This window comes from Varanus komodoensis, unplaced genomic scaffold (genome assembly GCF_004798865.1).
Source record: "Varanus komodoensis strain SLA01 unplaced genomic scaffold, ASM479886v1 scaffold53, whole genome shotgun sequence".
Classification (NCBI taxonomy): domain Eukaryota; kingdom Metazoa; phylum Chordata; class Lepidosauria; order Squamata; family Varanidae; genus Varanus; species Varanus komodoensis.
The window spans coordinates 375,912-401,801 of NW_025336126.1; the positions used below are offsets into that span (position 1 = coordinate 375,912).

The window sequence follows — 25,890 nt, forward strand, 5'->3', positions numbered from 1 at the left end:
CTCCATACAATTTGCCAAGCATGCAGGTATTTTATTTACTCCCCACCCCCATCCCCGATCACAGGGGCTGTGGAGCCCTGTTAGCAGCACAGGGAAAGTCATTGGCGCCAGTCAGGGTCAACAGTGATGGTGCCGGGAGAGGCTTTGGCCTCCCACCTCCCTCAGCAACCTTGGCACAGATCACTGTTTCTCTGGTACCATTTGTGGCAGAGAAACAGCTCCTGGTTAGAGTCACTAGAGAAGGGGCATAAGCTTTTGTCCCACTCCTCACAGCTCATGATGCAGCCAGGATCATGGGGGGCAGGGAAGAGGCTTTAGCCTCCTCCATTCCCAGGGATCCCACCTCATGTATAGGCTTGTGCATACATTTGTGTGCATGCATGTGGCTGGCCCCCAATGCGCCACTCATCACCAGATATTGCCTGAAAGGCCAAAAAAGGTAGCCCACCCTGCCCTGTATTTCTGAATCAACTGCGTGTCTGCACATGTTAGAGCACTGGTGCCTGTTGCAGGACACCAAAGCCTGTGGGTAGAAAGGGCTACATCAGTGTTGCTTCCTCTTGCCGTCCAGCACAGGTACTGTGACCTTACCTAGTGTCTGCTGAGTTGCCAAAGCCACTTTAAAACACACTGTTGCCTTGCTGGCCTCTCTCCCCAAGAATTCTTGTCCATGACAGTCAAAGACTGCAGTGGGGATCACAGGAGGGTGGAAATCAATGGAGACCCTCATTTGCAGAATGGGACGGGATCTAAAAGGAAGAGAAGGACAGGACCATCATAACCCAGTTGCCCCCTGTGATTAGGGATTACATGTTCAATGTGTCTGCAGTTCCAGTAAGAAAGCACAGAGCCTCATATCTGGGACAGAACCCCTGAGCATCTGTTCAGTTTCTTTTTAAATCCAATACCTACTCCTCGTGGTGGTACCAGTGGGGATAAGGGGAGGATAGTTGTGACAATGTTGTGCATTAGCTGGGCTGGCTTCAGGTTTGAGGGGACCTCAACAGAACAGAGTCCTTCCTACATCAATAACCCACAATCACCGTTTGCTTGAGGTAACAGGAAATGAGAGTGATGGCTCCCAGACCCACCCACCTGCCACTGATGGCTGAGGACCAAACATGAATCCCCCTGAGGCAGCTGCAGCAGCTGCCCAAAGGTGCCACCCTACAGAAAAGTCACTGGCTAAGTCCTCATTGCCATACTAGATGCAACAGTGGCGGCATCTCTATACTTTCAAAAACTTCAAAATCAATGCCACTTCTCTTCCACTCTGTTGAAGAACAGGAAGGAGAGATGGCATTGATTTTAGCAAGCGCAACTCCTCTTCTGCCCACCATTTATTTGCAGACCATATCCCAGACTGTTAAGGTGCAATCCTATCCATGTCTAGACAGAAAAAAGTCCAACAACTCCCAGCATTCTCCAGCTAGCATAGGGTGCGTGGTACTCTAGAATTGCAAACTGTGCTCTGATTTTATAGGAAATATATTTGAATTAAAGTAAATACAAATTGCTGCTTGTAGAAAATGTGCCTGTCTAGGACATGTACTTGGGCTCTAGGACTAAAAAGGCACATGTGGAAATGAATTCTCTACTGTTTGAAGGGAGTAGAAGAACTGCCAGAAAAGCAGGGATGGTTCCCACACACCCATCACCTTAGCAGCACGACCTGTCCTTGTCGTCCCACAACAATGTCTTTCAGTCCATCCCCTGTAAGGTCTGTTCCTCCACTGACTGCTTGGCCAAAGTACAAGAATCCTCCAGAAAACTTCAGCCCTTCAATGCGCTGCAAAAAGAACAAGGGAGGGGAAATGGGCATTCTGTCACCAGCAAAAACCTTGGTGAACAAGGAATGCGAGAGCCAATGCCTTGTGCATCTCCTCCACAAGCCGCTCCATCGAAATATTATACTCTTGCATTTCAGTTTTAAGAAAGCATAAACCTAGCAGCATCCCCATAGGGAATGGTGTAAACAAAAAGCAAACATTTCAATTTTCCCCTCCTAGGTTGCTGTCACACCAGAGCCCTTCACTGCTGCTAAGGCATTGTTCTGTATATAACTGAAATTTGGAACTGGAACAAAGGTTTTACCATACGGAAGTTAATATGGTATTCTATTACTTAATATTGCCCTTCTCCAGGCTCAAGACCCCACTCTAACACTTCCTCAGAAGTAATTTCTATTCAGCAAAAGTTCCCAGCCACCTTAAGCAAACATTTTCTTCCTTTCAGGTTCAGTCCATTTAACTGTTTGATAATGAGAACAGCTGGGGAATAATAAGGAATAACTACTCTTAATTCCCCAAGTGTCTTTTGTTGTGGAAAGGTGGTGGTTTTAATTACAATTCTCATTTCATTTTAACTTTTATATTTGTATCATGAAATAGCAGTTTTATTATAAAAATGGAGGGAAAATAATGAAAGGAAATCAAAACCTACTACTGACAGGAAGAGAAACTGAAACTGGTGCCAATTTTTAAAAGCTATTTAAATGGCATACCATAAGGGTATCTCTCATCCACAATCAGCAGAAAGAAGAAAAATAGATTAAACCCAAAATGCACACTTTTTAAATAAAGACACAGGAGTCCCCAAAAGCTTCAATAGCTACCGTGTTTCCCTGAAAATAAGACCTAACCGGAAAATAAGCCCTAGCATGATTTTTCAGGATGCTCGTAATATAAGCCCAAAATATAAGCCCAAAATAAGCCCCAGTTAGGATCATCACCCATACAATGGAAGTATTGAATTATAAAATAATGTTATTATATAAATATAAATAAATAATAATATTGACATTAATACTTAAAATAAATGATAATATACATTATAATTAAGTATTTGTAAATACCGAAGCGGACGCCTTTGGACAAGAGGTAAACGCCTATTTAAATTGATGAATAAAAGACCTTTTGCTGAATGACCAATCAGAGTACAGATACAACGCATGAATAACATCAATATGTTGTGTGTTGTAACAGACGTACTTAATGCATGGATGCAAAATGCAAGATAGTTGCAAAAACAAAGCTATTCTGTCAAGTACAAATGACAGCTTTCCCAGAGAAAATTACTAGTGCAGAAGAAATTCTAGATGTGTCTTGGGTCAAGCAAGCTCTCAGAGTGTTGAAACAATAGGGAAAAGAGGTGACTTTATTATTTAGAAAACCTCAGGAGTAAGCCAAAATACCAAACATCCTCCATAGAAAGGAAGTAGAAGTGAGCTCACCTGGATATAATTGGGATTGATTGAAGTCTGTTTCCCTGCAAATATATACAAGGCTCCTGCATTCTCATTCTCCATGGGGGCCCCAATTGCGACATCTGTCCATCTGTCCCCAGTGATGTCACCCGTTTCTGCCATACTGGCTCCAAAGCGACCAAAAATGTGTCCCCCCAGCCCTTTCAAAGCTGGGCTACACTGAAGTGTTGTCTTCTATACAGTGGAGTCAAAGAAAACATGTTAATGTTGAGAGCCAAAGAAAAACCATTCCCAGCCAGCAACCCCTACCCCATGGCTTCTACCTCATACAACAAACACCTGTAGCCGTATCTACACTGTGAACTTTATATCGCTATTATGTCAGTGTGAGCTTTCAGTTTCCTGAAAGAATCCCAGGAATTGTCCTTTAGTGAGAGTTCTAGAAATCCTCCTAAAGAACATTTCCTCTCATGGAACTACAGCTCCCAGGGGTCCCTAAGAGGATTATAGTATTATTATAAAGTAGTTTGTATATGTTATATAGGGAAATCTTCAATGTTTCTTTTCTAAAACCCAGAAATGTAACAGAATGTATAAACTGGGAAAATTGTAAAAATAACATTTCTAATGCCAAGACTCTCCACTTGAAAATGTTAAGACATAATAATGAAGAGTGGTCCTCTTCCAAGTATTTGTGGAATGCTTTTTCTCTACCTCAAAGTGCTCACACCTGGCAGGGCTACCAGGCCAGAGTGTGGCTTTGAGACATTATTGAACCCGAATCTCTCTCATTTCTTGACTCTTAAAGTCTTAGCAGCTTCCTTTTTTAGCCAAACTAAAGCCCTCTCAGTCTTTATCTATGCTTCACCCATTCATTTACACACAAGCCTACTTTCTTCACTCTTACCTTAAAATGACAGATGTAAACCCTTCCTCCTGTAACACCATCATAGTACATGGGGGCTCCAACCAGAATCAAGTCTGTGTTTGTGTCTTGATCCAGGTCCACTGAGCATATTGTTGCTCCAAAATAGGAACCGACCTGTTGCATCAAACAATTAAAAACAGGTCTGGTTCTCTGTGATGAACTCTTGTGCTGCATGTTTTGAATCTCGTTTATATACTTTTTGCATACTTTTAAGCTGGACTGATCCAGTGTGGGTTCTTGGACTCTCCAAGCTGGGAGGATTACAGGCATCCTATGCAGAGCAGTGCAGTAAGGAAGTGCAGGTTGCCTCTGTACGCCTTGCCATCTGCAAAGTGGTGAGGTGGCCAGGGCCAAGGGAGAAAGGAATCGGAGGTACCACCAGGATATATCATATCTTTGTGGCACTTGGCTCCTCCCCTCCCTCTTCCTCTCTCCAAGGTTGCTCCTCTAACCTTGGAGACACAACCAGCACAGGTGTTTCCGTGCCATCCTCAAAGGGGACTGGAGTCACAGTTCCCAAGTCAGAGCTGTTTTCTCAAATGATCAGAGGGCGGTATCTCTTACATCTGTGGGACAACTAGTTCATAAATCTTGTGATCTCTATAGCCTCTATAGTTTCACATTTTGCCCATGAGGCATTTAACCTGGTGCTTTACTGTGACTTCCTCTGTTTTCTTTGCGGGAGGATAGGAGTATCCTTCACAGAAGGACTCTTTCCAGCAGTTTTCCTTGCTGCCTTTCTGTATGTTTCATCATGCAACACAAGGGGGTGCTGTGGTATGGACTGCAATGCCAAAACTACACTAGGCTTCTATAGTGAATCATGACACCATCAGGGAAAATACCAGACTTGCTTTGCTCAAAAAACCCCATGCGAATAGCTGTAAAATTCCGGCGAAATGTTATTATGAAAAGCCCTGCAAATGTTCACAAGTGAGGGATCACAAGCACATGTGCAAAGAAATCCTGAGAGGTTGGCTTTCTGTGAATCCCGCATTTCCACCTGTGGCTACCTGCCCCTGGTCCATACCTGCTCCCCAACAGCCTCCATTTCCCACAGCCATTCTCCACTCTGGGCATATCTCTCGAAGAGAACAACTTTGCCAACATAGTTGTAGCGGGGGGCTCCCAATACAAGGCCTCTTCTCCCATTGAGCTGGACAGTCTGAGAAGAATAGCCTATAGGGAGGAGAAAAGGGTGAGAAGATCTGAAAGTAGCATCTGAGGATAGCCAGTATTTAGAACTGCTCAGTAGGACTGATTTAGAAGGCTGCGGTCTAAATGCAGAGTACTCCCTGAAAGAGAAATTTCAGTTTCTCCTAGGAACTGAGGTTTTCAGACCTCTAGTTGCTAAAATTATTGGTACTTATTATTACATTTTTATCTTGGCCTTTATCCAAGGATCACACAGTAGCAAAGTCAGCTTCGTGCAATTTACCCCTCACAACCTTTTGAGGCAGGCTATGTTGAAAGATGGTGGCTGGCCTACAGTCACTTGGTAATCTTCAGGGATGAGCAGAGTTTTGAACCCAAGCCCCCTGGTCCTTATCCAACACTGGCTCCCAGTCTAGCTAGTAGGTCCTTTACAGATTTTGCATACAACAAATCTCTTTCGCTGCCCAAATCATGATGCAGGAAACAGGCCATGGCTCAGTGACAGAGCATGCGCTTTTCATGCAGAAGGTCTTCTAAGTTCACTCCTTGGCATCTCCAGCTAAAAGTATCCCGGAGCAAGTGATGGGAATGGCCTGACCTGGTACAGTTGCTTCTTATATTCAAGCGGGGCAGAGGGAGAAAGAGGGCAAATGGAAGAGGAAACATGTTAATGTCTGTGAAAATCCCTTCACTGGCAGGGGAGTGGAGAGGCCCAGAATTGCGGCTGCCTCAAGGGCAGAAAGGCATAGTGGCAGAAGATGGTGCTGGGGCAGAGGAATGTTTGGAATGATTACTTACCAAGATAGATATTGTTCACATCCTCTGCAGTGCTAGAGACATTAATAAAGAGGGAGTTTCTCTTGTTGTTTTGATATAGAAACACCCCTCCAGACCAGTCATAGGCTCCCACAGCTCCTAAGAAAGTTTCTTCCTAAGTCATGGCACAAGGCAGAACAGGGAAGCCCCAAAGCAACACCAACAGGAAAATGAAAATAAAAGGAGGCAAAAAGAAACAATTAAAAATGGAAGGTACGATTGATGACTTGCAACATTGCACCCTCTGCAGTTGCAGTTAAACATTCTAATGCATTCCTAAATTTTGGCCTTTTTTTTGGTTGGTTTTGAGATCTGACAGTTATATTCAGAGCAGCATACATTGTATAACTGCTCAGTTGTCATTTCTTAATTTTCTGCACTTTTAAACACTCAATAAAGTTCTACGGGTCATGTACAATACATTAAAAACATAAAATATGAATATTTTAAAATTTCAATACTAACAGCAAATATAAAAACCAAGTTTGGAGTTTGTTAATATATTTTATTTGTACTAACCTTTCTACTAAGGCAACTTACAGGACCAATTAAAATTTACCATAACAATATATTAAAATACAATAAAAACATAACAATTACAGAAAAAATTAATAACATGCACCTACAGACTAAAGTCCTTACTGTATAAAGCAGTTTTTGCTTGCCAAAAGAAGGATAAAGAGAGGGGCAAACCAAACTTCCACGGGGGGGGGGGGTGTTCTACAGCTTGAGAGGGCCCAAAAATATTCTCCCCCAGATAGCTACAAAACTTTCTTCTGATGGTGGCTCTCTCAAAAGAAAGGCCTCCCTCTGGGTTGGTTTTTTTAACCATTTCCTGGCTCTTTCTTTATATGCTGGCCTGCTTCCAAGATGGTGGCATGCCAAAAATTCCCAAGCAGACCTTCATTCAGCTACCCACTGACTGAGGCCTGCTTAGCCCCAGCAAGTTTGCTGCATCATGAATCCTAAGGTCATAATTTGATCTTATGGGAAAGTTTAGAAATGCTTCTCATGCCCTTTACCTCGCTCCATTATCTCTGATGTTCTCTTCCTTGGAATGCACATTAAAATGTATGAAAAGAACGTACCACAGCATCAGAAATATGCAGACCTTAACAAATCCATGTCTGTACACTTCACTTACATCATTCTGATCACATATAATTAAGGAATTTCCCAGATTTGAAACGTAATACATGGACTTTTCACAAGCTCTGGGACTTGAGTGACTTACTGGAGTCAGCAGGGCACTGAATCCTTCCTGGGACATTTCCAGCTGGAAGGAACTGCTCCTCTGGAATTGTGTACCTGTAGCGAGGAGTGGGGAGAGGTCGTAGGAAAACAGGAAGAGTCCATAAAGGTTACAGTAAATTCGCCTCTTTATCCTTGGTTGCTATTCTAGCCTGAGTGTGTTTGAAGCCTAATGCAGGGGTTGAGTCAGGCTTTGCCAATGTTTAGAACCAAAGCTTGCTTAAATTGGTACGCTCTGCCCCAAATCATATGAGATAATAAAGAGGGCGCATATCAACAAGTGGGTTCGGAACAGTCAATAGCTGAAGCTCTCAAACAGGATTTACTGTTATGCTTGCCTGTTCTTTCAATCACCTACTGCTGAGACTGAGTAATTGTACTATGTCCCTGCTTTAGGCCAGACCAGATCATGCACCTGCATTCTAGGCACAGACACAGCAGAATGACCCGCTTTTTTACCTGTTACAGCTCTGCATGAGTCACTGCCCAGGGCTGCCCCTAAATGGTGCCTAGGTCAGCAACATGCAGGGCAGTTTTGCATGCCATATTAAGCTACCCTGTGAATAGGCCACCATGGGTTCCTTGTTCCCTCCCACCAGCTCTGACATGTATCTCAGGTGTCTTTGCAGAACTCAGTCCCTATATCAGCATCCTTTCTGCTGTTGTTTCACTGGAGTTCCTGGCCCCTAAGGAAAACCCCTCAACTGTCAAATTGAATTAATATTCTGAGCCTTTATGGATGCGGTAACTTCAGTGAGCAGGATATTTGCCACTTGCTCAAAAGCACATGTGCAGTAGCTAGCCAAGCACGCTCCTAGCCCTTATTTGTCAATGTCCTTGTCACAAGCATTTTAGTGCTTCCCTTGCTAGCGAACACCTCTTTTTTAAAGGTTGCACGATGCTACCTTAAAGTAAGAATTGTTGTTGTTAGTCGCGAAGTCGTGCCCAACCCGTCGCAACCCCATGAACAGCACTCCTCCAGACCTTCCTGTCCTCCACCATCTCCCGGAGTCCACTTAAGCGCACGCCGACTGCTTCAGTGACTCCATCTAGCCACATCATTCTCTGCCGTCCCCTTCCCCTTTTGCCATCTATTGTACCCACCCACAAAGCCCCTTCTCTCCTGCAGTCATCAGCCACTTTCTGCAGGCTCCCTACATCAGGTCACAAAAAGAAAATAATTTCCCAAACCCTTACAAACATGATAATGTGCTTGCAAACTTTTAAAAAGTATTTTATTTTGTGAGGCTTGCAAAAGAGCACATCACTGTTTCCTTGATATTTAGCCATGCATTCCAAAATTTCCCTCCTGTCAGTGCCCTCCACTTTGATGCATCACTTGCCAGCAAACACCCTTTTTTAAAAAATGTTGTAGCTCATACGCTTTATGTATGCATAAACGTACTTCATGTTGAAGTAAGAGCACCCTCCCGCTAAATTACCTTTTTTCCTGAAAATATCATCTGCTTTCAGTTCCTCACCCCACATTTAATTCTTACTGCATATCTCCACTGCTCCCCATTGCCAACTGACAATGGGTTACAGAGCAATGAGAGGGATTGCTAAAATGTTATGATAAAATATTAATATAGAGGAGGAAATCGCTAACGTCTCATGTAAAGTAATAACATGAAGAAAATTGTACAATTCTCATAGCAGAGCAGTAAAATGGAAGTGAAAATTACTCAAATTTCTAGACAGAGCAGTAAAACAGAGTGGGAATGTATGCAAATTTCCTAGGGGACATTAAAATTAAAAGTTGCAGAAGTGTCCAGGACATTCTTCCATGCCCTTTGTTCTTAATGTTTAGGACCATGGAACCGGCAGTGGATGAAGGACAATGAGGGTGCACCTAGTGAGACTGCAAGGAGAGGCCAGGGGATTCCCCACTCTTGGCAGGCAGCTGTATAGCTGTTCCCAGCCACCCACAATGAAGTTGCTCTGTTTGGTCTGGATGAATCAACAAAGACCATGCGTATAAACACCCTAAAACAAGCCATGTGTTTGCAGAGTGGCTCACTCAAGAAAAATAAACCATACCAGCTTTGCACAATATAAAAACCCACCGTTGCTGATTAGCCATGGTGGCTTGTTACGTTATGCAAACCTGGTCTAAAAGTTATAACTTTCCTAATGTAAAAGTGCTCAAAATCTTTTCTAGTGTGAAATATTCCTCCAAATTCAGTTCAGGAAAACCTTATGCCGCAGTGAGTGGGAAAGAGAGAGAAGGAATAACAAAAAAGAAAGTTGATGTGGTTGCATTTCGTTGAGCCCTGGTAGTACCTTCAATGGAAAAAATTCTGTCCTGCAGCTGGTTCTGGATACCTCTGAGGGCATCAAAATTGTCCACTTTGAAAATATGCTCGTCTTTAGGCTCAGAGGCAATGTCTCTCAGTTCCTGCTTGGCACTGGTGGTTGAAAAAGCACCTCCAACCTTCATGGGATGAAAAAGAGAATGAAATGACAGCATAAACTACAGCAAGTAGATCCTATGACATTCAAGCAAGTGACATGCCAAACAGAAATTGTACTTAGCAGTGAATGTGATACAACTTCCATATACTTAGACGTTGCTTCTGTATATCCTGAAGTGCCTGATCCTGCCAAATCTTGGAAACTAAGCAGGGTCAGGCCTGGTTGAAATCTGGGTCAGGGTCAGGCCTGGCTGAAGTCTGGAAAGGTGTCTTAAATGTTGTGAAACGCCCAGAGAGCTTTGTCTATGGGCAGTATAGAAATGTCATGCAAAAATTATAACGACACCTATGACGTGCTATGTTGCCCTCAAACAAGCCACCCTGTGAGAATCAATCCAGGCTCTCACAACATGACAATCCATTGTGGGTGCCATGCCCTATAAATTGTTGCTCATACTTTTAAAATAAAAAAGCATGCTTCAACTAGCAACATTTATTTAGGTGCGAAAGAAAAGAATCAGGGGAGGGTGGGGTAGTCTGAATTAGCCCCCTGTACTAGTTTCCTGCTGAAAACTTTATTGATGCTGCTTGCTGCTGAAGGTGGAGGTGGCAAGAAACAATATTTTCAAAAGAAGACGGCTGTGGCAGGGGTCCTGGCTGCATGTTTTTCAAAATAAAAATGGCCATTTAATGAAGACTTTCTAAAAGCTTGTGACCTGTACACTTATCTTCAACTATGCACAGGAGATTTGGAGTTCCCAGAGCTGAGTGACAGACTCTAGTTCTCAAAATGACCTGCTGGCTGTGTGTACACAGACACACAGAGACCCTATCCAAGCAAGCAGGCTGCTCCCAAAGGGGATTTATGTCTCAGAGATGGAGGTGACCAGATTCATTGAACAAATCAACATAATGCTCTTTGCAGGGACTCAGTGCAATTTTCTCACCCCAATAGCATAGCGGATGATTTCAGCCTTCTGGGCCAATGGTATCACATGGCGGTATGGGAGGTCATCCGTCTTCTTCCCATCTGTTATCACAATAAGAATCTTGGTGGCCCCATCTCGGGAGCCTTTATAAGAAGTGAACAGTTCATTCCTTGCGAATAGAGAAGGGTGCAGGGAAAGATGGTGAATTGATTGCTGGAACATGCACTAAGGATCTTAGGAAACAGAGAGAGGGGGAGAGAATGGGCAGGTTCATACTTCAGGACAACTGACTCTGAGAATAAGCTCCGCAGGCAAGGTTGTTGGTGAAACAACTCAGAGTTCACCCAGCTGACAATCTGACTAACTGTAGGTTGCCCCAGCTCCTTCCTCCTCAGTTGTCCTGCAGGTATCCCAGGGGACTGTGTGGTAGGGCCCATCTTGACTGCCCTTCCTGCCATTATTGTGACTGCTTTTGTTCTTCCTGCAGTTTTTTCACTCCACGCTTTTTCCCAGACAGCCACACTGAGAGCCCATGGAAGACCTTCCAAAGTGCCCAAGTGGCACTTCAGATGTGCTGTCAAGGAGTCAACTTTTTTTAGCATCAGAAATGTGTGCGATATATATATATATATATATATATATATATATATATATATAAATATAAATATAAATATAAATATAAGTATTTCAGTCAGATTTGCACATGTCAGGAATGAAAAATCTCTTGTGAGCAATGTCCTTGGGGTATCTGCTATCAAAGTACAGGAGACACCCACCAAAGGCATTGACACAGAGAGGATACAAAGCAGTTTATTTTTACATTTTTCCTTCTCTTGACAACTATCAAAAGGCAAGCTGTCCACCCCACTCCCCAAGTCACTGATGTTTGCCTACAAAAGGGGTTGGCCAGAATATTACGCCCTTTATCCACTAGTGGATCCTCTAGTGCAGGGGTCCTCAAACTTTTTCAATAGGGGTCCAGGTGAAACGCGACGGCGACCCACGCGAGCTGGTGAGGCGGGGGTGCCTGGGCACGCAGGCTGGTGAGGCGACATCGCTCGCTTGGAGATCTCCCAGCGAGTCCAAAACCATCTCTGAGTGAGCAAGCCACCGCCTACCCTTGCGCGTGGCAAGCAGCAGTGCAGGCCAGATAAGAGGGCATGGCGGGCCGGATCCATCTTGCGGGCCGTAGTTTGAGGACCCATGCTCCAGTGTTTTGTTTGTTTGCTTGAACCTAATTCTTGTCAGATTCTTATCCACCTGATTTTTGTCTATCCTTTCCTAAAATTATAACTGCTTGAGAAAATAGAAGCCACCCCCTTTACAAGAGCACAGAACTGTGACAGCTAGCTGTGAAAACTCTGTTTTCTGTCACGGGTTTCTTATTCAGGGTTTTTTGACAGAGACAAATGCAAGCATAAATGCAAGTTTGTCCAAAAAAAAGTTTGAAAAAATGTGCATGCTTCTTGCATTTTTAAGGGGCAATGACCACTAACAGCCATTTCAATGTGCCTCTTGAGTGGCTATCACTAGCTGTCAACTCAGAGACTACAAAAGCTATTTTTTGAGAAAAAGGAGAAGGGGGAAAGCAAAATGATCATGAACCAGTGATGGCCACTCCATTATACCACATAGGCACTGGTGGGGCAGCTGGCACTGGTCCAGGATAGTTTGGCAAGAGAGGCAAAGTGTTTTTGCCGCCCTGCACAATTGATTCACTAACTGATTCCTGCAACTCACAATGGGATTGTCTGATTTGGATGATATGACCACTCATTTTAGGTCTAGCAAGCTACAGTTTATCAGAGTGGCTTGTTGTCCTCAAACTAGTCACTCCAGGTTCACACAGCAGGGCAACTCGCTTTTCATCAAGAATGGGTTGCTGTGACATTGAGCAAACCCAGCCAAAGATTGAGACGAGTTCACAAGGAGTGAAGAGAAGGTCAAGGCTGTTTCAGAGGGATAATGGCTTTGAGGAACATACACAACTTTCTTGATGGCTGTGGCTGTGTGGGTCCATCCATGTATCTGGTGAATGTCCATTACCCGGTGTGCTGGATCATTACTGTTGAAATTAAAATGTTCCATGAATTTGTCTGAAAACTGCATGAGGGCAAACTGAGAGAAAAAAGAAAAGGGTGTTAGTGGGTATGTGTCATGTATGGTCCAGTTCAAGAGCAGGACAATTTGGTAGGAGCATAGGTTATCTTTTGGAACAGACTTCCACTAAAATCATCAGCCCCAGCAGAACAGCTCTTCTAGAACCAAAACAAAGCACCCATGCCAAGTCAAAACTTTGCAAATATTTCCAAAGTTAACATCCAAAATGTCTAATTTAGATTAAAAAGAAAAAACTTGGATAGTGGAGCACTTTACAAAAAAATATTGAGCATTCTTGACAGCTTAAAGAAAAACCCATATGAACTTCATGTTCAGTACTTCACATATTGCCATTCCAAAACATGTATTTCTAAAGCAATTTTAATTAGGACAATATTAATTCAAGATTTTTGCAAGCATATTTGTCTTACAAAAATGTTCTGGTGTTTCTTTCTCAAATTCACTTAAATCATAAAAAGGCTATAGAAAAACAGATTCATATAGATCAGACTGGATTTATTCCAAAAAGATTTATGAAAGATAATGTTCATTTTATGATTGACACAACTGAATTGGTCAAGAAGAGGAAAGCATTTATCTTTCTAGATGCAAAAAAGGCTTTTGATAATGTGTCTTGGCCCTTCAAGCTTTATGAATTGGATTCAAGCAATTTACACTAAATGACATGCTAAGATTTTAATTAATGGAGTATTAACTGACAGCTCTTGAATGGAGAAGGGACCATGCCAAGGGTGCCCTTTATTGTCTCTTTTATTTATTCTTCTACTGCAAATTTTAGCAATAAAGACTCAAAAATTAAAGGCTTAAAAGTAGATGGAGAAGAATATAAAATGTAATGATATGCTGATGATATAGACCTGAAATTTCTAAATCCACATCAGTCCATTCAGTGTATAATAGATCAACCTTGAAGAATTTGGACTTTATTCAGGCTACAAAATTAATAAGAAGAAAATGACATTTATATTAAAGTTTGCAACAAAACAGAAAGAGGAAAGTATAACTTACTTTATACTATAGTACTGAAATTAAATCCTGCAAATATCTAGGAATTGTCTTCCACGCTACATAAATATCATGTCAGCTACAGTTTTTATATGCACAAAAAACAGTGTCGGCTTTCAAAACTTTTATTTCTCTAAAGGAGCACAGCATATACCGCAGCAATGAAAGTCTTCTCAGCTAAGATTCAAGCCCAGCTCCTTTTGGAGCTCAGCTGGGACCCTACAGGTCATTTCTTCCCTTGGAAAGAGGTCACTCCAAGTTCTTGAGAACCATCTTTCAAGCACCTCACTGTGTGCCAAGTACGGTCCTTCAACATAAAGCTGGCCTTCTTAAGATTCAAACTTCAGCCTGGGTTTACATCTTTTCCTACTGGCTCTATCTCTCCTTTCAAGTTGGTTTGGTCTCTTTAATCATGCCCGACAGTTTCCAGAGCTCCTGGAGCCAGGAATTACAGGCCAAATTGCAATTATATGGTTATTCATGGCCAGCTATCACCTTGATGGGCTATGAACATGCATTGGTAGAACTTAACAGTGGGCAATGTGGGTCATGATTTAGAGCTACAAGCAGATTGTCCTACTCTATCCAGAAACACCTCTTGAACTATTTGGCTTATCTTCTCCAACCAGCCAGATATCTCTACCACATAAAAGATTCCAAAATTTAGAAGGGCTTTATCCTTCTAAATGCCCTCCCAACAGCTGTTACCAGAGGGAGATATCAAAAAAATCTCCCTTAAAAAGAGACTGTGCCCATGTGGGGCAGAAATAATTGAATCGTTGGAGTATGTTATTCTTTATGGCCCTCTCTATGCAGGTGCTCACCATAATTGTTATTCCCACTCTTTTCTAAATATCCTGGTCATTCCAATGTATTTTTTCTTAGGATGCTTTTATCAGATCAATCCAATGTTATATCTCTGATCACAGCCAAATACTGTTCCATAGTTTGTACAGTCTAGAGTAGGATTAATTCTACCCACTGTTAGATTTTTGAGGATAACTGTATTTTTTCCTTATCTTAATTAACTGTAATTTTAACATAACTGTATTTTCCTTATTTTGACTGTCATTTTTTGTTTTTTGCAGGTTAATGGCCAAATAAAGAATTGGTTGAGGAAAGTATAAAAAGGATTTCAGGATGTGAAATAACTTCAAACCCAGTCAAATATTTAGGGTTAGGGTCAGATGATACCAATATCTATACTAGGAAAAACTCTTCAAGAGAGGCAAAGACATCTGAATGCTTTTATTTGGAATTGCAAAAAGACGAGGATTAGATTCAAAATCCTTCAAGATGAAAAGGAGAGAGAAGGTCTCACAGGGTCTAATTTAAAGCTATACTATTAGACAGTTCACCTGGTTTGGATTTCAGATTGGATTATAAATGTTAATAATAGGCTAGTGAAGTTAGAAATAGAAGAAAGAATGCACAATCACTTATGGGCCAACGAGTTGGTTAGAAATGCCTTGACAGCAAATAATAATCATGCATTAAGAGATGGCCTAATAAAAATGTGATATTCTATAAGAAAAAGAATGATGTCCCCCGTTGAAGCATATGGAATGTACTTAAGGAAGAATAATGACTTTATAACCTATGGGGATACGATTGACCAACAAGAATGACTTAAATCTTGGCAACACCTAAAAGATGGAGGGGAAAATATACAATGACTTGTTTATTATCAACTGCTTTCAAGACCAAAAGGGGAAATACAATTAGGGGATGGCACTGTAAGACAGAGGTTTTCAACCACTGGTCTGCGGACTGGTGCTGGTTCATGGGAGACTTTCTGCTGGTCTGTGGGGGGGTGCATCCCACTCACCACAGATTGGCACAGGGACAACCTGTGCTCCCCCACCTCTTCCTCAGTTGGCATTGCATTCATGGGGGGTGCACTGGTGCCACCAGGGGGCCAGGGAGGGGAGATACAGCTTGGTGGGAGCCAGCCGGGAGCCACACTGCACTGATTTCAGTATTTTGTTCTTTTGTTGGCATTTTTTGTTGCTGGGTTTCTGTTTTGAGAATTTTCTGTTGCTGTTTTGAAGAATTTTCTTTCTTTCTTTTTTTTGGTATTGTGTTTGGAAACTAATGCACAGAATACTGTATTATGTGTATGGTGCTTTTGTTTCTGCCTCAGGGGTCCCTGAGGTGGTTTTCTGGTTTTCACCGGTCCCCAGCTGTGGAAAGGTTGAAAACCAGTGCCATAAGAGACCTGATGAATTTTGAAAAGCTGATTGCACAACAAAATGATCATCTATTAGGAATACCTTATAAGCAGTTACTTCAATATGACACTGAAAATCAGCAAGGTAGGAAATGGATGACAATTTGGATGCAGAATCTCAAAAAAGAAATAGCTTGTCAATGGGAAACTTTATTAAACATTCAATTCTTAGCTAGTCAAGCACTATGAGAATATTGGTATAATATGCTTTTTGGTGGTATATTACCCCAAAAGATAAAGAAAAAATAGATAAGAAGTACAATGGAAAATGCTGGAAATGCAATAAAATAGATGGGACTTTCGACCATATGTGGTGGACTTGTAAAATAATTAAAAGATTTTGGAAATTGATATACACGGAAATTCAGAAAACCTTTAAAACTAAGTTTTCTGTGAGTCCTAAGACTATGCCTTTGAACATAATGCCATAGGCTTTTTCAAAGAACATGTCAAAGTTATTCAAATATATGACAACTGCAGCAAGAATTATAATTGCTTCTAAATAGGAAACACCAGAATGCCCAGCATTTGAAGACTGGAAGAACAAATTGGCGGTGTGTGCAGTGGTTGCAAAATTAACTAATGATGTAAACAGAAGACCAATTGAAGAATGTAATGATAAATGGAAATTCTATTATATCCAGTATAATTAATAAGATGTAAAAGGAAGCTCATTAAAATATTGCCTATGATTTACAATTGATTTGTAGTGATTGGGAAATTTGTCAATATAGAGAACTATAGTAATTCTTTCTTTGAGCTTCAACAGAGTATTGATTGACAGAAAGATAGAAAATGGTAATTTCTTTGGAAATGTGCAGATTACGAATGCAATGGTTATACTTGTTTAAAATCCCTTGGCAATTCTTTCACTTTTTTTCTTATAGCCTTCTTTTTTCAGGATCTTATCTATTTTAAGAAAACAATAATAAAAAATTAAAAATCTTAACAAAGGGCCAGTATACACATTGCTAGTTGTGGAAATACACTATAGGGTCAGTTGCCTTGGAGCATTCTGGGATTTGTAGATCTTTTTCTGCCTAGATATGCATAGGGTGACATCCTTAGTGTGCGTACATACGGTGATTTACATGCAAGAGCATCACACATGACAGGAACGTAGGAAACTGCCATGTACTACATCAGGCTTGTTCCATCTTGTCTAGTATTTTCTATTCTGGCTGAACCTTCAGGGGGCCAAAATTGCAGCTGGTCTCATCCCTGCTATCCGATCACTTGTAACTGGAGATGTTAGGCATTGAATCTCTCCTCTGCCACTGAACTGTCGCTCTTCACCCATTATGGCATCAGCTGCCCCAGCCTTGTTCCTCCAGATGGTTGGACTTCAAGTCCTATTAGTTTCAGTGAGCATGGACAAAGGAAGTCTAGGATCTGTAGCCCAAAATCATCTAGGAGGCACCACATTGATGAAGCCCGCGCTACATAGATGCAACAGGCATGCAATTGCCTACATAGAACAGACATATCTAGGATATCATAAAAGCACGAAACAGCACTTACTTCTCTTTCAGTCTGCATTTTACAATTGACAGAGGGATCGTTTAGATGACATTCCAAGGAGTGGGTGAAAATTCATTTATTCTGTTTTTTAAATAAGTAACTAACAAATTTTTCCATCCCCCCTAAAGGCTGCCAGTCCCTAGGGAGGTTCTGCACACAGAGGGCTGGAACCAAATTCATCTGGTTGCACTTTCACTCCCACTGAAATCAGCGGTGCTTCCATTAGTTGTGACTAGCATTTCACACTAGACAGAACAAGTCTGACCTGGTTTAAGGTAGCATTCTAGGCTCCTGTCATGTGATAGTCCTTCATGTATGTAAATCACTGCAGCCATCTCCATTAAGAAACTATAACTCAGAAACATTTTAATGTAGCCACTCCTTAATGGATACATTGCCAAACTGCTGGTTCGCATTGCCTGCATGCACAATGTAAAGAACAAGCAGTGTCCAAATACAACTTTGCAGTGCAGTGCATGCCAGTGTCGCATCTATACAGCTATGGCTTCCACAGAGCCCATCCAGAAGTGTGGAAGGCATCCTGGAGGAAGGCAGGGACCAGGAGCATAGGTTGTATACCATAACCGAAAAAGGATACAAAGCTGCCCAAGACCATCACAGGACTGGGTAAAGCTTACTTGTAGTACGGCACTACCCAAGTATTCATTACCCGTGTGTTTCTCCCAGATAGTCTTCTGATGCTCTCAGAAACAAAAAGCTTCATTTTGTTAAAGTCCTGTGTATTGATGCTACCTGAGCCATCAATCAAGAATGCAATGTCCGTCGGATAAGCAGAACATTCTGGGATAGATGAAAGGAGATAAAGGGAGTACCCATTTGTAAGTTGCCTCCTTTTATAATAAGATACTGGATCATTGGAAGAGGATTAAAGACGACATTATACCAATGTATATCAGGCCCTGAATAAATGATTATATTTATATACCACCCAACTGATAAATGCCCTTAGACAATTTACATTAATAAAAATTACAAACAATAAAATACCAACCAAAGTAATAACTACAAAAATGAATGTATCAAAATAATGAAATATTAGGACCTTAAACAAATTAAAAACATTAAAGGGCCTACAGAGTTAAAAAGCAAAGCCCTACTAAATCCTAGAAAGCCCTACTGTTTTTTGCAGAACCAAATTTCATATAGGGGTCTCCTGCCTTCCTTTCTGTCTGACCTGCCTTTGTAGCCCCAAGGTCTTACCTGACAAAGTCTCTGGAAAACGTTGGACCTGTTGGAAATGCTGGTTCAGAAGGAAGCAGTAGCCATTCACATACATATTTTTTCCACAGGCTCGGTGCACTGTGGGGCCACATACCTGAACAGAAAACGGAGAGGAAGGGTCGCCGTAAGCAAGGGCAGCACTGGTGAAAAAATGTGGGCTCCGAAGGAGAGCCCAGGCGTTTTGCTAAGGCTCTTTGCACAGCGGCAAGTGGCATGTGTCTCCCCAGCCTCAGTCAAGGTGCATAATACCCAGACAATTTGGCACTCGAGGCAGAAAACAGTACTTCTTCCGGGCAGCAAACATACCGTAACCCTTCATGACATTTTTCCCATGTCTTGTATAGCATTAGATAACACTGGCTTTCCTTATGCTTTGCTTTTAAACATCATGTTTTAAATAGCAATTACTTTGTTTTGTTATTGCTAGCCAGCATGAAATTATTCATCTTTAGGGTAGGGTATACATTTTTAAATATTTTCTTAAGCAACTGTGAGCCCCCCAGAGAGCCTCCGGCTATGAGGCAGCATACAGATGCGATCGACAGACAAACAGACAAAATAAAGCATGTATGCCTACCAAGACCTGAGAATTCTGGGTAGCCAAGGACAAACCAAGGGACATATTAACCGCATCTACGGGTCCTGAAAAGAGTAAGAAATACACATGAAGTTATATAATAATAAGCAGAGCTGGTGTTAAGGATAGACAAACCTGAGTTTCTGGTGGGGATCCACATTCCAACAGGGGCCCCTTGGCAAAAGCCAGCTGAATTTGCAGCCTGCTTGCTCACCAGCCTCTTACTCTGGCCCAGGATAGGGGCTGCTGAGAAGCAAGAGAGGCAGGCAGCATTGTCTGCTTGCTCACTGGCTCTCACACAATGGGTGAGCGCATGAGAAGAAAAAGCAGCTGGTGATAGTGGTGATGAGCAGGTGGATTCACTGAAGGAAGGAGTCTATTGGGAGGTGCTTTGCCTTGACCTCAGTGGACACTTGGAGCTCCAGGGAACAAATCCATTGCCCTGGAATAGTCAGGACTGGGCCCAAGCCTAACAACCCTCTTCTTGAAGAAATAGGGGAGATATGAAAAAGGAGAAGTGGCAAGCTCAGTTCCCCAAAAGTTTGGAAGAGTTGAGTGGTCTATGGTCTATCTGTGATATTTTCTTCTGCTGCTTTTTTTTTTTTTTTTTTTTTTTGAGATCTGAAAGTGTAAACAGTCTAATGATGGGAGAAATGAGTTGGATTCAGAATTCCTGAGCTGATTTAGGTGGTACAATCTGGGGGGAAAGGGGTTTTTGTAAGTATACATTATGTTGTCATGCATCAAGTAATACCTACGTTGGATATGAATGTTTGAACAAGCGCCAGAAGGATACTGACAACGGTAGAGTTGACCGGTTTCATTCACTCGTCCTATCTGGAGAGGGGCCCCAACCAACACCCTGGTGGGCAAAGAAGAAACAGATTATTAAAATCTCTATTATATTGTGTTCATCAACACTCTTGGTGCTTTACAAAGCAATCTAAGCAAACAAAGGGAACAGAGGGAAGGGAGAGGCTGGAAAAACAAATACTAAATTGAGCCAATATAATTACTTTAAATTTCAGCTTTATTTAAGCTGTACAGAAATCCTATGGCTTTACAAAAATATAACTTTGGGGAAGAAAATATTCTGGAATGAAGGACAATACCCTAGAATTAGGAAAGTGAAAGCAAGATTATTCAGTTGAGAGTCATAAATTTAGGCCTCTGGGGATGGTAGAAGAACGAATAAAGGTGACAGGCAGAGAAGAAATAAGATCAGAAACTCATGGTTGAGTCAGGCCACCAAGAGCTTAGTGCTGGATGAGAAAGGGCAATCCAGAAGGGCGCATCCAGGACCTTGCTATATTTTGCCCTGCTTCCCCCTCCTCGCAACCCTGACCCCAAGTCAACTTCCTCTTACGTATTCTTGGTCTGTGCCACGCTCGCCCCAAAGCTCTGAACTGGCCCATGGAAAATAGTTGGTGCGCCCACGTCCACGCTGAATCCAGAGCACCACGGCACCAACACTGCAGGAGACAAATGAACTTTCAGGGCTGATCATGGCTCTCACATGCCTCATACACAAGAAGGCACATTTGCATGTTTGTACCAACACACACCAAGTTAATTGATTCCTAGTTCTACCACTGTTGCTCAGGTTCAGATATTTTCAGGGCTTTTTTTGTCATAGAACACACCAGAACGGTGTTCCAGCACCTTTTTTCGACGGATTTTTCCACATGAATTTGAATTGCCCTGTTGGGCGTAGCAGGTTGGGGGCAAAATCATTAAAATGGTGCATGCGGGCTGCTTGTGTGTCCGCGCTGGTTGTGATGGCACTGCTCGGCTTGTGATTGGTTATGTGGTTGCGCACTGAGTGCTTACTGCGGGTGGCAACCATTATGTGTCATTACACAGTGTTAGTGTGTGTACAGTGACTGGCTACGTGCAAAAGGTAAATAATTATTTTAAAAAAATGTTGGTGAATTGAAAAATCTTTAATTTTTAGTGTAAAAGTGTGACCCCAAATTTAAAAATGAAAAACATTACTAATTCTCAACCACCGGTCCTGCTAACAAAAAGTCCAGAATATTAAGAACTGAATATATAATTGTTTTAATAAAAGATTAACAAGATGTGAGTTCCGGCACCTTTTTTTTTTTTTTTTTTTACAAAAAAAGCACTGGATATTTTATTGTAAAATTGCAACATAAGAAAAAGAAGACATGAAGAAAAGTAGCTACGTAAGTTTGCATAAATCAGCTTCAATGGATACAGATCAAATAGCTAGTATAGTGGCTAGAATGTTGGACTGGTATCTGGGAGATCCAGGCTTTAGCGCTCAACTGGGTGACTTCAGGTCAGTCACTGACTCTCAGGATAACTGTGAGAATGAGACTGAAAAGAAGAGGAGGATTAAGTGAGTGACCTTGACTTTCTGGAAGGAAATTTGGTGGGCTATAAATATTATAAAAAAGCATTGTGTGTGTGTGTGTGTGTGTGTGTGTGAAAATACAAGTGTTTCTGCTCATTTCAGATTGCCTGCCTTGGCAGAAGTGGTGGAGGCATTTGTACAACAGAAGTGGTGAGTTGCAACACAACTGGCAGGGATTCTCTCCTAGGAACTACACATAATTGTCTCCAAGAGCAAACCAATAACCAAATGCTGATAGTATCCATGCACTACCCATTCAAAAGTTCAAAGCGTTGCACGTTCTTTGATCCACTGCATTATAGAAGGTGAGTATTTATCCTTCTAATGCTGTGATATCAGTCTTTTAGCTATCAGAAGGGCACTGACCATGTGTTAATTTCCAAGAGGCAGGTACATTATTTTAAAAGAGCATGTACATCGGTAAATATTAAGGAATGTTCCTATGCAAAATTTATCCATATATTGACCTCCAAGAATAATCAACATCTGTGTGTTCCAAAAAATGTAGGCTTAAAAGAAGGATTAGCTATATTATACCACCAATAATTAGCCAACTTAGACAAATGTCTCTTATTTCACAGGCATTGTCACATCCAACAGGCACAAAACAAAATTGTTTGCTGAGTAAGATGCAACTTGTGATTCGAATGCCAAAGTAGTGAACCATGGCTTAGGCAAAATGGGACAGGCCAGTCTCCCATTATATCTTGGTATTATTTACAAAGAATAAGTATCTGTGGACGTGGGTTGTATGCTTGCTTCCTTGTCCACATACATGCTTCCGACAGCAAGGGTTCAGTCTGAGACAAGGTTCAAACCCAGGCTCTGTTCTATTCATGCCGCTGTTGCTCAGACCGTGGTGCCGGTGGGCAGTCATAAAGATGGCGGCAGCTCAGGGAAGGTCCCAGCTGCCTTTCCCTCATAGAGCTAAAACTAAGTGATGGTGGGGGAAGAATCTCAAGAGAAAGTAAATTTGATTGCTAAATATTTACATTCATAAAAGCATTAGATAAGAACAAAAAAAGAGGGGATCCTCCTCCATCAGCCCAAAGCTCTCCCCAAATCTATACCGTTTCCCACAGTGATCAATCCGATGGTCTTATCCACCATGAATTTGTCTCATCCCCTTTTAAAACCAGCTCAGTTGATTCACAACATTCTGAAGAAGCAGAATTCAGTAGTTTAATTTTGTGCTAAGTAACACTTTTTTCTATTACTTTTCCAAGCTCCAAATCTTGTCATCCTCCCTCATAGGGAAATTGAGCAAGCCGCTTGATCATTTCAGTTCTCTTTTTTGGCAACTTCTCTAGCTCTAAAACAGTCTTTTTGAATGCATCACCCAGAACCATGCACAGTAGTCCAAACATGGTCAGGCCATAACAATTTGTATAAAGGCACTAGGACACCAGTAGTTTTGTTTCTGAACCTTTTTCTGATGATTCTGTACACAGCACTTGCCTTTTCCACAGCCACAGTGTGCTTTTTTCACATACAGTGGAGAGCGGAAATAGTTAGTGCAAGCCATGAGAACTCTCAAGTGTCTCTGCTTTTTAACTTCTAATAAATGACTTCGACAGGCTGCAGTTTAGTAGCATAGGAGCAGGACCAATTATTTTTAAAAAAAATGTAGCCCATGTCATCTCCCTTTCTATCCTCTTGCCACCATTGCTTTTCTCTGTGATGCAGAAAATACTTACCCTAAAGGACAGGGTTAATGTAAGGAGCATGCATGTGTGTGCGTGTGTGTGTGTGTGTGTGTGCGCGCTCCTGCAGCATTGTCATCCTATGAGCACATGTTTGTAGAGGCAGCATGTGAGAAATCAGGAACAGAACCAATTTCTCTCAAACAATGGAGCTTATTCAGGCAGGTGAAAATGAGTAACAAGAAACTTTCTAATGCCGTCCCAGTAGAATGGAAGGAACACTTTCTGATCGCTATAAATGGTTGCTCTTTTGCCACTGGGCAAGTAAATCCTACACTTTATTTTTAGGATCTCTATCTGAACAGACAAGACTGCGGATTAAAAGAACTATGCTCAGAAGATCTGTATGCATACACCCAATTCACACCCCTGATTGCCCTTGCTTCTGTCACTCACCTGTACCCAGGTGAAGAAACAGCAGAGGAAGATCCATGCTCAGTAAGCTTCCGATGTAGGGTGGTAGGCAGGATGGATGCCTCAGGGCAAGAGGAAAAGACCAGCAGGCTAAAGGACTGCCTAATAGGGAACCTACAAGTAAGCAGCTGGCTGTGTAAAGTAGAGAAATGCAGTTTTGCTTTACCTCACACAGAGAAAGGGAAGAAAGCCCAGCCCTCAGCAGAGGCGGTGGAGGGGGCAGTAGCCAGACCAGAAAGCATGACTCAGTGTGACTCCTGCGGATGAGACAGATGGCTCTCAGAAGTCCAGTGGACCACTGGTGGGATCAGAGGCAACTGCTGAGCAGCAGACAGCTTGCCTTCCTTCCTAGCAGGCAGAGCTTTCCCTGGAGTGTAAAAAGCACCTTTCCTAAAATTCTCTTTTCCATGCAACTTCTTCCAGAGATTGCAGAGTCTTGATCTCTCCCTTCTTGCAGAATCATCTTAGGACGCCAAAGGAGTAGGAGCCCCGTTTTCAGTTGAATGGCCTGAGTGAAGACGTGAGCTGCAGAAGCCTAGAATATGGAAAGTTCTCTGCCAAAGCCCCTCGTCCTAAGACAGAAGTGGTCGTGAGCTCCTTGCCCATGCCTGAGACTGATAAGGAGCTCAGTATAACCGTGTGGTTTTTGAGATGTGAGCCTATGATTGGATCTTGATGGGAAGGCTTTGAATTTGGCCCCTGCATTCATTTGGCCTTTCCTGCCCCTTCCTGAAACTGTGTTTTAGGCACAGAAGCCCTGCCAGGAGAAAAGGAAAGACTGTGACCTTAAGTCAACACTACCAGTTTTTTTTTAAACTAGCTCTGCTTCTCTGTCCGTAGCAGCAATCTAAGGGCAAAATGATATGTCACATGATTCGGTTTTTTAAAAGTGTAATTACACTTGCCACTTTCATTTTGAAGCGGGGGGGGGGGGGGGCTGTGGGGCAATTGGTAGCTTGATCCTGAAACACACAAGTATGTTCGTGTGAGATTTTCTAAGCACTTGAATCTCTGTAGCAGGGGCGGTTGGGGAGTACCTTTCACCTACAAAGGAAGTTTGCGAGTCAAAGTGGTATTAAAAGTCCAGCGAGAAGGCCTGTTTAAAAACAAGACAAAACAGAAAACTGCCTTTAGACGGTTTGCAGACTTCAGCACTATTAAGAGTTAACAATTTGATGGGAAATGCTTGGGTTGTTTATTATTGTATAATAATACGATAGCAAACAGAAGAAGAACTAGTTGCATTTTTTCAGGTGCCAAAAATAGACAAAGGGAAAGAGAATTCTAGTAGTCATTTTCAGTCTAGTCAGAAAAGGAATAAATAAAACAGGATGCAGAAGTTTCCCTTAGTTTCTGAGGAACTACAAAGTTCAGTCTCTTGAACTTGCGAAAGAATGACAGCTCCATCAGCCCAGTCCAAGATGCTTCTGGGCCAAATGTGCAATAGATGATTCAGCAGCATCTGCAGCTCTACTAGGGGCGTCTGTAAGCAGCAGAAGCAAGTTTTTTATCCTTCAGCTTTTTAAAGAGTGAGGTGTAACAATGGCATTATACATTGTGAGACAGAAAGGCTTTCATGTTTTTTTTCCAGCAATGCTGCTCAGGAACAACTGTTGCAAAACACAAAGGAACAAAAGCAGCATATACGTGCTTGCCAACATTGGAGAGGGGGGTTCACTGAAGAAAACTAATAAATTTCGCAATGCATCAGAAATGCCATAGTGGGCAGATGTTGTGGGGGGGCCTGCCCTTGGGCAGAGTGCCTCTGTGATGCGAGTTCCCTGCCTTCTCCACTGTGACCTTATAGCTCCCCCGACTCTAACTTTGGGCCGGGCAACTGTTGTGGCAAGTAGGTGCCACAGATGTCATTGGATGGGTTCAGACAACACAGTAACTCACACCCAAGAGTTGAGTATGCTTGGAGTGCATGTTGCTGCTGAAGTATGGGTTGTTGTGCTGTCTGAAACCAGCTGCACTAAAAAGCCATGGCTTGGTAACC

The 25,890-nt window shown here is 42.1% G+C and overlaps 1 protein-coding gene across 1 annotated transcript in view; it reads right to left on the bottom strand.

The window, feature by feature from the left end:
* LOC123032147 (integrin alpha-X-like) overlaps positions 1–23,985 on the bottom strand; it is a 38,003-nt gene extending 14,018 nt beyond the window's left edge. Inside the window, exons 1-16 of the mRNA XM_044447834.1 lie at positions 23,874–23,985; positions 20,761–20,866; positions 20,153–20,256; positions 19,395–19,459; positions 18,797–18,911; positions 18,246–18,376; positions 12,683–12,816; positions 10,717–10,867; positions 9,639–9,789; positions 7,339–7,412; positions 6,087–6,219; positions 5,164–5,312; positions 4,113–4,247; positions 3,233–3,439; positions 1,659–1,789; positions 592–749 (exon numbers count right to left, since the gene is read on the bottom strand). Coding sequence (XP_044303769.1) covers positions 592–749; positions 1,659–1,789; positions 3,233–3,439; positions 4,113–4,247; positions 5,164–5,312; positions 6,087–6,219; positions 7,339–7,412; positions 9,639–9,789; positions 10,717–10,867; positions 12,683–12,816; positions 18,246–18,376; positions 18,797–18,911; positions 19,395–19,459; positions 20,153–20,256; positions 20,761–20,866; positions 23,874–23,910 — 1,981 coding nt within the window. The 5' untranslated portion in view covers positions 23,911–23,985. The remainder of the gene's footprint in view (positions 1–591; positions 750–1,658; positions 1,790–3,232; positions 3,440–4,112; positions 4,248–5,163; positions 5,313–6,086; positions 6,220–7,338; positions 7,413–9,638; positions 9,790–10,716; positions 10,868–12,682; positions 12,817–18,245; positions 18,377–18,796; positions 18,912–19,394; positions 19,460–20,152; positions 20,257–20,760; positions 20,867–23,873) is intronic.
* Between the last annotated feature and the right edge of the window lie 1,905 nt (positions 23,986–25,890).